The following is a 16,842-nucleotide window of genomic DNA, read 5'->3' on the forward strand; positions in this document are numbered from 1 at the left end:
GTGACGCAGCCGTGAGTGCGCGTATTACTGGCATTAGTGTGTGCCGCAACTAGTTAGATCCAATTTAATGCTTTGCTCGCTCTTCTTGGGTTTCAGATCTGGACACGATGCTGTATGGATACACTAACGGCATATACGTGCTGGACCACACGCCTGAATCCTTGCCGGTGAGTATGGTAATTCGGCGCGTAATGAGCCGCTTAGCCACAGCTGTTATTGCGATCCGTTCGTGATCCGCTTCGTGAGAACATTTCCTTTTATACATCGTTATAAAAGGAAATAATCTGAATCGTCGTAGTGATAGATATTGTTTCGCTGATCGCCATCTCGTTAAATTGTGCGTATTGATAAGTCGAGCGAGCAAAATAAATAATTAATTATTTAGTTGTATAATAGTTTTAATTGTAATTGTTCATTTTTCGATCAAATGTTTTTCTTGCTCTACGTGAAACGATTATTATGGCTTAACTTATGATGTCCTCATATTTGAGGAAAATTAACTTGGTAAACAAACTATCGTCAATGCAATATATAATCAGACTATTAACCGCAAACGTTTCAGAATACACTGTTTACCGTAACTGTTATCGTTATGATCATGTAAAATCTTATGATTGAAATGGTAAACAGATTAGATAACAGTGTAAACTTACTATCCAAGTTGTCGTCGAAATATTACTTTTATTTAATTATAAGATTAACGTATAACGATAAAAATTAATTTTTTGAATTATTTATTGTGATTTGTACATGTAATTAGGGAAAGTCCAACCTTTATATGATTTCTGTAAACTAAGTAATTATTTGATATCTATTATTCCATGTTCTAATGGATATGAGATTCATGATTAGACTCATCAATTATTGCCACAATTGCATAGCCAAACTCTGTATTGTACTACGCATAATAACATGAATTTCAATCTCGATAATCGAATCACGTAATTAATCAATCAATCGTATAATTGTAATTTTTCGAAATCATGTAAGATTTCGTAGATCGACTGGAAGAGGATTCAATTACGTTTTAGTAAATCAAATTACAATTAAATTATAATTAAATTTGACAAAAGGAAGTATGTTAGTATTGTTACTAATTAAATCAAAATATATATAACCGGTTTCTATTTTCAAAATTATCTGTATTCAAAATTATCTGTATAATAAGCAATCGCGAACTTTATTTATGTTCCTCAAATTTGTTGGTAAATGATTATTGTTACCAAATAACTATTTTAGAACAGTTTATAAAATCAATCTAGAAATTATTACGTAGATTTGTATGTATTCATATAGTTATTCCATAGATAATATTAATTACTGTTATGTATAATACATGGAACAGGAATTATTATCATGACTAATGTAAATGTATAGTTCCTATTAATATAAATTATTATTATTAATAGATTAAAACTACATCATTACATTTGACATAAAAAAATTTGTTGTTATTGGTGCAGTGTGTGAATAAATTTAAATAAATAAATAAATATATATATATGTGTATGTGTGTATATTGGTGTGTGTGTGTGTGTGTGTGTGTGTGTGTGTGTGTGTGTGTGTGTGTGTGTGTGTGTGTATATTTGTCACAATCAATATATTGATACAACATAAGATTATTTTAAACTGTTTAATATATATTTTACGAAGGATATTATTATAAATATTATTGAAATGTTTATACATTATTTCGTAGCGCGTTATGCGTATTTCTCGCGAAAACGGTCGTCGTATAATTACCGGGAAAACAATACCTATCATAATCACGTTCACAAATAATAGCACAAACGCATAAATTGATACTCGATCGGGGCGATCGTACCATAACGATATGTATTATTATTCGAATAATCCACTGGAAATAGCGATGTATTAACAAACGTGATCACAATACATTCGGGAATGTTCCCCGCAAAAGACTGGCTAAACATGTTACCTTTATTATGATGGAATAATTAATACAGAAAACATTTCGCTCTCGATAAAAATTTACTGTTTGGATTCGCACAGCAGCTTTAATATTTTCGTTGCATTAATTAATGCGAAATCGTTGATGTGATATGGAGATCTGGCATTTGCGCCCGAGTTACTGCAATTATCGAGGCACACATATATGATGGCACAGAAAAAAAAAAGTGTAATTTACATAATTTGCAATGAAGGAAGATCTGCTTATCGAAGCGTAAAAAATTCATTAATTAAACTAATGTCGAATCGGTATCAATTAAAATTCTTTCCCATACTATTACGCGCGTTATTTTGCGCGTTCTATAAAAATATATCCAAACAGATTTGTTTTTGTCTCTTATTGATCATCTCATATATATTTGTATTAGAGTGTTTCATACATGAAATGTTTTATATAAATTTACGACGTATACATATCATTTTATTTCTTTGTTGGGAGACAGTAATACATATTAGCAATTAAATAAACTAAAAACTATTGTGATGATGATATATTCTATATAATCAAATATAATCATAGATAGACTTACAATAATTCTTTCATAAATTTCTACCAACAATCTAGCAGAATCGCGTATGATACCTACGCACGTGACAATTATCACTCCCGTGAAACGCAAGGAGGATCTTTATCGCTACGAAGGATACGTGTAGACTGGATTTGGGACCTTAATAAAAACCTCGGTTTCAATAAAAATGGATTTGCCACGCGCGAACTTTATTAATTTGATCGCATGATGTCGACTCGCGATATTAATAGGCTAAAGATTCCGGACCAATAACGTTCTCTCATTATTTGTCCAGTGCGATGAAACGGGCGTAATTACCTTGTTTCGCAAATCGTCCTGTCTATGTCTCCTACATGTGAGCTTTTAGCCGAACTCCCCTCTCGTCTCCGTCCCTTTATCGAAAGTTTCCCACAGTCTCTGTCGGTATTAATTAACTTAATTAACTAGATTCTCTTCATTAGCAGCAGCTCCCTCTCAATGGTTTCTGTTGACAACGAGGTCACAATGAAGGGTATTAACAAAGGCAAAAGGGAGAGAGAGAGAGAGAGGACGAATATTGCTGTTGAGCGAGCAAGGTGTACTTGTATTATATTATTGTTGATCCTTTAGCAGCGAGTGACAAACGATAATTCTGAAGAAAAGACCAGAAAAGAGCCCGTATGCGCGAACTATGGACAATGAGAAGCATTTACTGTTTAATGACATTGCGTTATATGCGGGAAATATTTACTATTGACACAGAGGGGAATAAAATCGCAAAATAATGCGGCACATTCAAGATACGTTCCATAAATTACATAAATTCTGACGAGAGAGAGAGGTAGCTTTATGCGATATAATGTTAATATAACAGCATGCATTATTTAGAAAATTGATGTATGTTAATGGAACATACGAGAGAGGGAAAGTTTCACCGAAGAGCTATTTTCGTCAACGTGGACTTATACAGAAGTTATCGCTTTTATTATCATAATATATTAATATTTTCATTTCTAATACATTTATTAATACGTAACATTGATTAATTAAGAAATAAAAATATAAAATCTTATTTTTACATTCTCTCTTTTTATATAAATTAAAAAGCTTTTTCTTGAATTACAGTAAATATATTCATTAAAATAGCTGCAGTATAAGCATTTAACTTAATTATCATTTAATTAACGTACATTACTTGTTAATTTAATTATTAATTAACTTAGTTAACATTTAATTGATGTTTTATAATAAAAAATTAAATCCGATTTATATTATCGCACAATAATGATTTTGTTCCACTTTTAAACTTGCTCCTTCTAGCTAAAATTTCTTATTCATGAGCTTATTGTATCGGTTCATAGATGTAAGTTATTAGAATGATTCGTGGATAATTAAATTGGCCCGAGTAAATTAGAGATCGATTACCGCTATAAACTATTGATTACTGATTTCTCTTGCAATACTCTTGCTTTATCTGATTTTCCACCGATCAACTGTTTACATCCAATCAATACTTGAAATTAATTAACCAAAGCGTATCGGAAATTTGCACGAAATTCAGTCTCTGCATTACTAAATGTTCGATTTTAGCAAATATATAATGACTTTTTTCAATGAGATACATATTTTATCGACAATTGACATTAATAATGAATAAGATGAAATAAATGAGTAAGCATACTTTGCCCATTGATAGAAGAATTAAAATTTAAAATATTGTTTAAAAAATCCAGTTTCTAAGTATGTTATTTTTTTGAGAGATTCTATAGTTATTTCAATATATATGTGGCTTTACTCTAACGGGATATTTCTCCGCTCGATCTTATGAGAAAAAATATAGTGAATAATATATTTTATCATAGGCTATCTTGCAATATATTTTTCAAATAAAAATTATTTTGCTGCAAATGCACACACGTAAATTTCTTTCGTAGAATTCATTTTCTCGCGGCAAAAAGTCTTCGTCAGTAGCTTCTATCTAAGCCCGCCCTTTTGACCGGGTTATCTATCAGCGTTGAAAGATGCGAGGAAAGTTCACGCGCAGCTGAAAATATATAGATGGGATATGCGTCCCAAGGGATCAACCTGGGATTCCCCGTCTTCTCCCATACATTTGGTACATCGAATCAGCTTGGTACTTGTTATCTACCATTTGATCTCTTTGTCATTTACCATCGACTTCTTTTGTCTGTGTTGTCTATCCTGAAGATGACGTTTCCTTTAGGCATCGCCCCTGAACACGATAAGATAAAAATTGTGTCGTCGTCACCGTGAAAAGAGAAATGGTTTTACGGTCGAAAAGAACTTTACTTTCCGAAATTTAATCGCATGAGATGGAGACTCGGTGGCGGTAAAGGATTAAGGATGCTTTTTTCCTCTAAGAACGCCTTTTTATTTCTTTTTTTAGTAGATAATATTAAAGGTAAGTGTGAGAATCTCGCGCGAGCGCGTAAAAAGATGACTATTATTTTCCTGATCTTAAATCTCAGAGCAAAAATTTTCCCGACAGTAGTTTGGCTTTCTCTTCATTCGACAAATTTTCTATAGTAAATTTTGAATGCAATTGAAATATTTGTCGTGAATCAATTATATGTTTGTTTTCGTGAAAATTATTATCAAAAATGTACGTCACATTAAATTAATAAATGATAAAATTCCGCGTTTTCTATGCCTGAATATATTCAACTACAAAATTTTATTATTTTGTATAATTATTGCAAGATTAATGAGATACGAATTATCAGATAATGCTTATCAAATAAATATGATATATCTCTCTGTTTTGCTGCATTGAGACATTAATGTATGGACAAAATATTTCACAATAGATTAAATTATGATACCGCTGAACAATAAACAATGCTGAATTGATAATTGCACGCTTTTATCGAAGTTCGTGATGACATTAATGTACCGACATTTTCATTAAAGTTGCACTAACTGCATCTCTCTCAATGGGATGCTCAACAAGAAGACAGGATGCATTTCCTGTCGACAAAGGAGTCACTCGAGTCACTTCTCTCTCCTGTATTTCACTATGAACTTTCTGACAGGATGCAGTTCGATTACTATTAATCAGAGCAGTAATTGAAAATCAGTTGCTCTCAAAGTTTATGACATTGAATAAAATGATGAATTTAATTTGATTTTTAAGATTTTTCTAATATATAATATATATTGCTGTCTTTTATTATACACACATATATATATATATATATATATATATATATATATATATATACACATTACAAAAAAAGAATAAGGAGGAAAATAGAAAAAAATGTATAACACATTTCTTATGAATTTTTTTGCGCTTTGAGTTACGTAATCTTAATGATTAAAATTGATGATGTATCTATAAAATCTGTAATCGATTGTAATTTTATCTAAACATTTTACCAGTACTGAAGTATTGCGAGAATTTATTACGTTCGTCTGACACTTATAATACTTTCTACAATCCGGAATAATGCGAGATTATTTAACAAATCCTAGTTGCATCCGAGTGTGGTATCTCTGGCTTTTCCAGGGAGCACCATTTTCCTCCTTGAAGCCTTTCTAAATGTCGGTTGAGATACATTAAACGTAGCTTAAGCCGTTTCGACCGCGCTCGTAGACGAAGCTTGCTGCACTCGCTAAGAGCGCATCTTGCATTTTAGCAAAAGTTCATAGTGTATAGTTGCAGTTTGCAAAGCTATCAGTCTGCGTTCCGGAGAGAGTGCTTTTAAAATTGCGTGGTTTCCATCTCGATTTTGCTGATCGCAAATAGTTTCAACGAGATTTTCAGCAAATTTGACGAAAAATCTTTTAACGAAAATATGACATAAAGAAGCACTGAACTCGCTAGACAATGGCGGAGAGGAGAAGCGTATAATTATTATTTTTTCAACGTATATACTTATGGAATGGTACTGATGTAAAAGTTGTAAAATTAAGTAAAAGCGGAAAATCATGCGCAAGACGGAAATCGAGATATCTCTATTCAAGTTCTTCAACTTCTTAAGCTGAATCCAATTATTCGATTCCAATTATTTTCTTCCGGTGAAACGATTCGGGGATCGACGATATGAAAGCGTGAATACGCTCATTTCAGCGAGCGATTTTTAATGATCTGCATGCAATTAAGTATGCCGTTCTTTAAATATCGTCTGAATTTGCGCTTGGGTTTTCAGTAACATTCCTGTCTTGCGCGTGAAAAGTTTTCCTTATAAAAAATTATAAAAGATCGTACGTTGTCTCATATTTTTAATTATAAGTCTGTAGTTTATATGTTTGCTTCTGACTACGAGATTAGATTGTGACTGAAATATTATTTTCAAATATGAAAGTTTGATCTCATTACGAGCAGCTTCACAAAGTAAAATCCACGAACGAGCACTATGACGTATAGTTCCACACTTTTAATAACGCGTCTATATTCATACTTTGGTTTTGAAATATGCTTCGTGCTGTAAAAAGATGAAACCGCGATGTAAAACTGCCGTAGAATGTCCTACATTTCTACGCGGATATACCCGCAGAGAGAGTACTATTAAAAAATAAAATTTCAACACAAGAGAAATCTGTACAGTCGGACAATTTTAATAATACGCTTCCATATCTCGAAGATAAAAAATACGAAAGGATATCATTATGATATTTTTATTTTATGCATGTAAAGCTTTTTTGCTAAAGAAAATGCTAGGAAATAATGTTCACGAACATCGCATTTAGAGCGCAACAATTTTAATAACATATGCCATATCCGGGAGTATTTCTACCATCTCAGAGATATACGGCACGTTTCTCGTTGTCATAATACCCGTGCATTCGCCGTTGTTAGAAAAGTCTTTCGCCTGAGGGCGCATCACGAATGGGGTTCCCGACGATCCGAAACGAATGAGATTCCGAGAAAGAAGATTCTCGTGAGAGAGTGTTATCTTGTTAGACGGATAGAATCCCTTTGCTTCTATAACGAGCACCATTTTTAATATGCTCTGCTGGACATTATCCGGAAAATTCAAAATTACATTGTCTTCTATAATAAAGCTTATAATTGTCGTATTTTAAGTTTCTTGAGAAAAACGCAAATATAAGAATTTTAAATTATCTAATACTAATGAAGACAATATGTATCATATCTATGACATGTAAAATACTTTTTTTATAAATGCTGTTATTTTAATAATAAGATATAAATAAAGCAATGTGCCTTTTATTAACTGTCAAGTGTATGTATGCATGTCTGTCTTGAATTTAAATGTATAAATTATGCGATATCATGTCTAACATTTTCACTAAATTAGCGAACATATGATCATAGGACATGGATATGCTGCAACTGTTCGCGTCTCCAGCAGGCCGAGCGCTGCTCACGAGCGACAATCGGCCAAGGGGATCGACGTCGACCTCCTCCTTGTCTCGAGACTCCTCGTCGAGGCTGAAGAACGGCAGGAGATCATCGGGCAACGGCACAGTTAGTGCACCAACGTCGCCACCAAGACGACGAAAGTCAAGTGCAGAACTCTATAAGGAGGCGGTCGAGATTCTCGGCCTCACTTGCTCACTAACTGATAGTTGCCGATGCATCGATTGCCAGGTAATTCACGATTAAAATTCAATACATATTACTTTGGTTCTTTCTTCACATGATACAATTTATTATTTTTATAGTTTAAACAAATAGTTTTGGCTGTTAAATCAAATAAAGAAAAAAAATATTATAAAACTGATGTTAAATTTACATAGCAAAGTTTGAAATTTTCTTTTTTCGTCAGATTTTCAAAATTTTAGAATTTTATATGTGTTTTAAAAAGAATTCTATCTTTTAAAAGCAAAAACCGGTGAGAATTAAATATCACGAGCAAACGCGTATATTTATGAGTATCCAAATGAAATAGTTAATTTTTGAAGAATTCTGTTTTTAATTAAAAACAGTTCTCGTATAATATTGACTTATTCTTGCATTTTTTTAAAAAGAGTATATTAAATAAAAATAATTTTTAAATAATTTATTTCACTGTTATGTGAGAGATTATGACGTATGAAATGCTGGTCGATTTGCGAGAATATTATTTATTCTAAAACAATTTATAGTTCTATACATAATTATGTATTTTCTAAAGAGTTTTCATCTTGATAAATGCGAGTATGTTTTTACCAGGCAAAATAAATTATAATATTTTTAGAATATTTTGATGATGCTTATAATCAGGATTTTTTATAGAACAAATTATGTAGAATAAAAATACTAACTCTATACGAAAATTATTCTAGAAAAAGCAGTATTTTTGAAAATTGATTAGAGTCTCATATGAATACTAATATATTTATATATGCATTTGTCGTGATTATTTTATTTTAATCGATATTTCTCTTTTTGTCTTTAAAAGATATAACTTTTTTTAAAATTTAAGTCTCATAAAATCTGACGAAAAATGATAAAAATATTCTCGCAAGACTAAAACCCTTACATGAATTTGGCGAATCTCAATTTCTTCTGAAACATTTCTTTAGTTTAATGGCCAAAACTATTTGTTTAAACTATAAAGAACTCTCTTTGGAACTATTAAAATAAAAACAGAATTCTTTTGTGAATTTTTCATATGATACATTAGCTTCACAATAATGTTTAATTTTTAAGAATCTACCAATAATTCTTAAATCTTAAATTTCAAGATTTTTTTGGAATAAAATGCACTTAAAGTTACAATGTGTAACTTTTCATAGTTAACAAAGCCACAGGACAAACTTGGCAAGAAATTTTAGTAATATATTGTAGTTGTGTGCTCCACCTGCAAAAACTTTCATACATGTTACACAGTTCGTTGCATTTGCTTATAAGCATTTTATTTCAGCCATTTCACAAATTGGCAATTAAAAATTCTTTATTTGAATTATTAACTGAGAAATATTAAATTCAATATGGTTTATTTTTTTAAACCAATTATATCGCGTACGTGATTGCTGCAGACACAACAAAACAATACACGACAATATTCGTGCAAATAAAGTCGATACTAGCTAGTTGTGTATTAATTGGATAGCTCTGTTACGGATTATTCGTCGCGGAACAAAACTTTTTGTTGCTTTAATTTGGCTTCTGGCACTTCTGGGTTCGTTAGTTTGCATTGTTACAATTGGAAAATTATGAAATATTCTATTAAAGTAACAAGACTGTTGATATAAATTTGATTGAGCTATGTAGAGTTTTTTTCTTGAAGTTATACAATTAATTTTTTTAATTAAGAGATAATTAATTATATTTTTCAAATTAAATTAAACATTTCAAAATCATAATACACAAGAAAAACATTGAGTTAGGTTAATATTTTCTTTCTATTATATATTGAAATAAGAAAATATTTTTATTTAATTAATATATAATAATAATAATATTATTATATATATATTGCATTAAAAAATTTATTCCTTAAAATTAAAAATTGAAATTAAAAAGTATTATAGAACTTGCTTTATATATGTATATGCTCGAATATCTCTTAATTAAGATCTGAATCGACCTTAAATACATTGTGCTGTAATTTAATGCTGATATTCGCTATTTTCTTTGCGCAGAGCAATTACTTCAACTGTGAAGACGATTGTGCCGACGCTGGTGCAGAATTGGCTGCAGGCACTCCTATTTTATTGGACCACGCTCTGTCGCATCATCTGACTGTGTGTTCCATACAGTAGCAGGCGACCAGCAGACAAAGATTTCGAAATCGGCCCTCTGTTAATCCGCTCTGCCACGTGTTTCAGAAGAGGAAGATGACGTTATTGGCGTGTCGACTTCTTCCAGAAATTGCACAACATTCACTTTAAAATCAGCAAAAATCAGCGAGACTGAGAATAAACAGAGCGGCAACGATATTACACTGCAATCGAATATGTAACGGAAAAATGAAGTCATTTATTTTTTATTTTGTAGAATTCATTCCAATATATGTATATTCGCTTGACAAATAATTTATGTAACAATTAAATGATTGGACAATTATTTGCTCAACAATGTCCATCGAATAAACACAGAATTAGTCTTCGCAAAAAAATTTTCATCCAAACACATCCGAATACAATGATTATTAATAAATGAATATCGACGAATTTATATATAAGTGATATATAATAGAGTTTGACTTTAGCAACTATTATTTGAAAATGTTTCATATTGTTCCATATTATTTTAATTGTACAACGACTTTCACGTTCGTATTTTGGAAAATTCAATTTTGAAAAATTGCGTTCAGAAACGACGAGAAAGTACGGTTCAAAAATTAGATAAATAAAACTATGCCAAATAGCGCCAAATTTATGATAGGATAACTTAATTAATAATTAGCCTATGCGTTTGGTCATCGGATAAACGTATCGATACTATTTAATCGAATTGCCCATACATGCGTGGTATATGAATTCTATATTATATACATACATGTGTGTATACAAACGTGCATATTATATTTACACTATATGTTTTATTATTAATATTTACTTAAGAGTCTAGCGATTGTGAAATAGTAAAGTGCTCGTAGCTAAATAAAAAGAGATGACCCAGGTGATGGGAATGATTTTGCTCGAAGTTATGTATAGATTTTACATACGTGTCATGCAGTTGAATATGTCCGCGCGATTAAGTTTTTTAAAGTAAATTTTCTTCTACTGAGAACTTCGAGAACGTTGAGTTAAGGAGGCGCGATAGGAGGTAACGCAGGTGATATAAGCAGGTATGCATATATACGAGCAGGTTTCCTTAATCTTCAGAACATGCATTGTGCGAAAATGCAATGCGATTGCAATGTAAAACAGTCTTGTTGGCAAATTTTTCATAAGCATAGTTTTCGTGAGACGATTAAAAATAACACAGAAGATTAAGGTCATTTCTCGTAGCATATAATTGTAATTGTAAGCGATGTAACGATAACCAAAGTGTTAGGCCTGAATTACGTTGCGCACTTCGAGTTGAATGATGTATTAATTAAAGACGTATGAACGAGAGCAAACATTATTCTCGCAGTGATGAAGATTAAAAAAACCTTAATGAAACAGGATTTCGAAGAGGGTCAAGTGCCAAATAACTCGTTGCTAAGCTTGCCAGATAAATAATCGAATTGTTAAGGAAACTTTCGCGTGTATGTTGATTAAAACGTTGCGCTATATATTCGAACACTCCAATAAAATTTTATACCAAACTGGAATAAAAAAAAATATTTACTTCCAGATTTAATCTATAGGAATCCGCGCGATAAACATTCTGCTCGTAAAACTTTTCGGCTGTGTATTAAATTTTTAATTTAATTAAATAACGTGTGATTTTATTGGATCATCGCATTATGTCCTTTAAATCATATAATTATACAATACTATAGCTTTTAAACATTTTGTAACTTAACAGGTTTTTAAAAAGTAAAAAAAAAATTAATCTGAGAGCTATTTATAAATAAAAGAATACCATAGAATACTATAGAATTTCAAACAAAAGGTATTAATAATTGATGAAGAAGCTATCATAATTTCTAGGCATTTTGTCTGGTAAAACTTTCATCACGCCTAACAAAACACATTCAACATTTCGATATTGAATGTTCTATTATTGTTAATCATATTTGATGCGTTAATTATTTCTCATGTAATTTTGTGTTCCTAATTCAATTTCCATCTCTATTATTTATAGATAGTCCATGTAGTATTAGAAATTCTAGATGAGATAAATCTAGTTTTTGCTCGTTCAAATATGCATATGGCATGGAACAGTGGAATTCTTGCATAAAAGCAAATGTGAAATATTCATCACGAGGAAAAAATGGAGTGCGATATTTTTCCTTTCAAAATTTTATAAAATTTTGCAAAAATCTGGAATCTTACATGACTAACATTATGTTTTGCGATATACGCTATCGATAGTAGATGTAATAAATAGTCATGACGACCTAGTGACATCAAGATTATTATAATTCGTTAAACAAGTAGGTTTCTTCTTAAACTGTACGCGATTTATTGCTATCGTGATTAAAATCAAATAGAAAATCTTCCTGAAAATAATATAGTTTCTTTTTAGATGTGAAAAAAGGCACAATTCTGCGAAATCGTCACTGGAAATGCAATATAATTCTTTAATAATCGATTTTTTAATCGATTAAAAAAAACGTTTTAAAGCGATAAATTTTATACAAATGTCATATAAAATTAAAGTAGGTCAAGTACATATAATTTTCGCAGAATATAATTTTCATTAATTATAAAGAAAAAGTGAAGAATCTCTCATTTCAGTGACGTAATGAGGAGATTTCTATCATACTGAAGTGTCTAAAATAAATGATCGATTATACCAGGTGGCATTTTCTTCTCCGTGCATTAATGATTGATTGATTAACAGCAGTGGATACCAGATGACATTCATTGATGTACCTTTTTTCACTTTAAGATGATAATTATTTATCTTCGTTAAAAAGGTGTGCTATAGCAAAGTGTTGGTATGATTGAGATATTATCACTAATGTTATTAGGTATAGATAAGAAGAAAAGGAGCAATCTCTTTAAGTAGACGCGAAGGAGAAGAAAGCCGCGAAATTAAAATCCACACAATATTTGTGATTAATATATTAAAATATTCTGTGAAAACTAAAATTTTTTTTTAAATTTTACAAGCGATTGTTGTAGATAAAAATTTATTGTTATATGTATATGCATTTATAGAGTATTATTACTTATTATTATTTCAAATATTAATATTAAAAATAATTAAAAATATATTAATTATTATTACTTTAAACACATGTTTAGTATAAAATTATATTTACTACAATTAAATATATGTAATATTAGTATTGTTTGTAGATCATCAAGACATGTATAAGATTATTAATATTTTATATTTCGGGCTTTCTTCCGTATACATCCGCAGTCAATCAAGTTTTAGAATGCACATCCGTTACATCGGATTGGCTTCTTCTCATCGACGAAAGTAACAGCGCAATTAATAATCTTTTCAAATATATTCGAGAGTCGCGAGAAATCTCGCGAGGGTATGTAATGCAAAATCTGTGGCTTCTAACCATTTTATAGTAATATAAATTGCAAGAAAAAGTACGAGGAGATCCTCGTGAGCCGCTACGGCGTACTCTTGAATAAGACTATTAAAGTACGATACAATATACTTGACTCTCGTTTTAACACTGTGTACGTTTTTAATTGTCCTTTTATTTCCTTTCATCCTGTGCTTGCAATAAAAAGAAATTTCAAATTCCTAAAATCTATATATAAATCTATTTATCTATTATAAATCTATTATAAATTATCTATTTATAAATCTTTTCCCCAGCAATACAATTATATACAGAAATAATGGTACATTTCAATAATATTTTCAGTTTTATATTTTAATATTTTTCTAGATATAATTTTATAATTTAATTTATTATGAACGAAATTGTTTGTATAAAAACTAACTATATTATTGCAAGTATGTATTATGTTTAAAAATAGATTCGCAAGATGCTAAATTATAGATTTGTTTTATGAAGTTTTTTATATATTAGAGATATTTAAAATTTCTACAATATTTTTTATCATTTCACAAATACCTTATATGTTGACAGGCGTTAATATATATCTTTTTCGTACGATGGAAACTTTTTTCTTCCTTATTATTCAATGATAAAGTTTGGCTGACAATATAGAGAATACAGTATTCACCTGTTATCAATGTAACTTGCTCTTTTATCGTTAGAGTGATAAAGTTGATATTTAAGATTACCAATCATATACCAAGAAAAATAGAAACATTTGAAAAAATGAATGAATATATATATGTATATGTTTATAAGTATTAATTATGTAAAGTGAAAAAAATAATAATGTACCATTATATATATATATACCATAAAAAATGTGTAATACATATAAATAAATTAATATAAAAATAAATTTTATATAAATGATATAATTTTTGAATGTTATATTTTTACTTTTTTTTTCTATGAATAAAAAATTTTTTCACATGTCTGCTTTTTTAATTGGAAAATTCTGGATTGTACTCTACAAATTCTAAAATTATCTTAATTCGAACTGCTATACACAATATTTCAAAAGATATCGTGATTTTTCTCATGAATAATCTTAATAAACAACATTACGAGTACCACATTTACAGATATAACATCCGTATAATAAAAAAAGCATCAAAAGTATAATGTTGGAAAAAGGGTAATATTGTATACCTGCGTAAGTATCAACCAATTATTCCACCGCTCTGTTTCATTAGATTGCATTTTTCTTTTATAATGTTATAAATAAGATAAAGATTTAGGCACGTTCCAAATAAATTTATACATCTTATGTATGTAATAGTGCACGTATTAAAAGGTGATATCTCAGCAATAATCTCTTGTAATAAAATACAATCCTGGCAATGTAGTGATTTTTGGATCCCACTGGAAATAATTTAATTTATTTTTGAGACTTGCGTGCAAAACTTAAGAGCAAATTATTTTTGTGCCATGTATTACCTGCGTAAAATTCCACGTACAGTATCGTATTGTCTGCGATATATGAAAAGCTTCATCGATGAAATAATGTGGTTGAATACGATTGAGATATAAGAAAAGTAATATAGTACTTGTAATGAATAACGTTAATATGGAATACATAAATATTTTGTACTTTAGTTTCATGTAATTGAAATGAGATACGAGACTCATGATTACTTTAAAAATGTGCCCACAAGTATCATTTAACTTCAATAGCTGCACATTCATCAAATTAATACTATTACATTAAATGCATCATCACAACAGCTTGTTTTGATTAATTTAATCTAACCTAATCAATTATATTACATGCTCCTCATTAAAATGTGTAAAACTGTACCACTGTTACGTCACACATTTAATAGGATTAATATACTGTGTAATAAAATGTATTACACTACTGATTAAATATTATTTTTAAAAGCATGGCAAAATCCACGCAGCATATGCTCGTGTTTATTCGACTCATTCGACATCTGAAGACATTGAGAGGTTAGGTTAGGTTAGATCGAAAAAATTATCGTTTGACAGTTGGCATCCCTACAAGATAGGCTGCGCAAGCAGTGCGCGCGTATACAAAATAAATTTCAAATCGCTTCTAGCCTAACCATCTTCGCGTGATTGACTTTACTTGAATTGTATCGCGTCGCTTCGAATTATGATACGGCGCCAATTTGCCCCGAATGTAATTCGGGACATCGCGATGCTATATAAGCGTCGAATGAGTACGAATTATCACGCAAATATGATAAATTAAATCGACTCACCGTTCACTGGCTGTTCCACAGGCCGCTCCATTCGCTCGCCTTGGGATGTCCCATTTCGATCTGGATGCACACAAACTCACACGATATCATCAACGCGAACGCGCGACACTTTATTCGGCACTCCCGATACTCGCTCGCATCCGATAATCATCATCAAAGGCGCGAATAACGCGACGCGACTTCGTTCCAGCTTCGCGATGACGCCATTACTGAATACTGTCAAAAATCGCTGTCGCGCACTTCCATCGACATGTTATTAAAGTCACGCGATCATCCTTGGACACTTTCACGCTCGTTCACTCGCGATATTCGTTTATTTACGGTTAAAAGTCGCGAAAATCCGGACGACCTGCGTAACTGCGTATACTCCGATACACGTGTGACGTAGCAATGGAACTAACATGGCGGCCGAACCGGTGCGCATTCGTTCTGCGCATGGCCATTACTGCGCACAACGTTCGCGCGACTTTAATTTCTGAATATTGTCTACGGCTTTAATTAATAGCACATAATAATAAATATATAAAGATGGAATCGATTAATCATATTGATCATATATGTAGATTTGCCCGAAGACAGAGAGAAAAAATTGAGATATTTTTAGTTATATATATAACGTAGAAAATACACAGTATATTGGATTTATTTTTATATATTCACAACTATAATATTCGCGCGGTCATTTTTTGACACTTACAATAATACTTGTGTACATACACTGTACCTTGTTCTTGATGTTTATTTTTAAAAGACGAATAAAGAGGAGCGAATATAGTCCGTCCGACCTTCACTGCGTGAAATGACGCGCAGTCGACGTCAGCGACGACGTTTTCTTTACGATGTGTTTAATCATCGCAAATTTAAATCAAAGAGAAACAATCGATTAGTAGATTAGATTACAATAGAAATGCAAAGAAGGAAAATTATTATGTCTAAAATAATAATTTAATTTGAAATACAGAATTAAAAGTTATATTATAGAACCTGACTTTGTACAAGCGTAATAAAACAATCAAGTAATAGACAGAGATGACTGAGAGGTATCATGGCTCACTTTTAGATGATTCCTGAAAGTGATACGCCCTCTGTAGACATTAAAAATATGGA

The 16,842-nt window shown here is 30.9% G+C and overlaps 1 protein-coding gene and 1 long non-coding RNA gene across 8 annotated transcripts in view; one reads left to right on the top strand and one right to left on the bottom strand.

Moving 5' to 3' along the window:
- LOC145971245 (uncharacterized) overlaps nucleotides 1-13,607 on the top strand; it is a 97,752-nt gene extending 84,145 nt beyond the window's left edge. The window contains exons 4-6 of the mRNA XM_083098718.1: nucleotides 97-167; nucleotides 7,762-8,037; nucleotides 10,017-13,607. Coding sequence (XP_082954844.1) covers nucleotides 97-167; nucleotides 7,762-8,037; nucleotides 10,017-10,136 — 467 coding nt within the window. The 3' untranslated portion in view covers nucleotides 10,137-13,607. The remainder of the gene's footprint in view (nucleotides 1-96; nucleotides 168-7,761; nucleotides 8,038-10,016) is intronic.
- On the bottom strand, nucleotides 9,877-15,558 carry LOC145971251 (uncharacterized). Of its 7 annotated transcripts, none has more exons than XR_014438821.1 (4): nucleotides 14,948-15,558; nucleotides 14,660-14,872; nucleotides 14,024-14,156; nucleotides 9,877-10,318 (listed from the first exon to the last, which is right to left on the bottom strand). It is a non-coding gene; the product is annotated as an uncharacterized LOC145971251 (long non-coding RNA). The 7 variants fall into 7 exon arrangements; XR_014438822.1 differs by having other exon boundaries at nucleotides 14,024-14,135; nucleotides 14,948-15,555; XR_014438825.1 differs by having other exon boundaries at nucleotides 10,315-13,654.
- Between the last annotated feature and the right edge of the window lie 1,284 nt (nucleotides 15,559-16,842).

The sequence above is a fragment of the Camponotus vicinus genome, unplaced genomic scaffold (genome assembly GCF_025532165.1).
Source record: "Camponotus vicinus isolate PSW18456_S1 unplaced genomic scaffold, iyCamVici1.0 SCAF_4, whole genome shotgun sequence".
NCBI classification, from domain to species: domain Eukaryota; kingdom Metazoa; phylum Arthropoda; class Insecta; order Hymenoptera; family Formicidae; genus Camponotus; species Camponotus vicinus.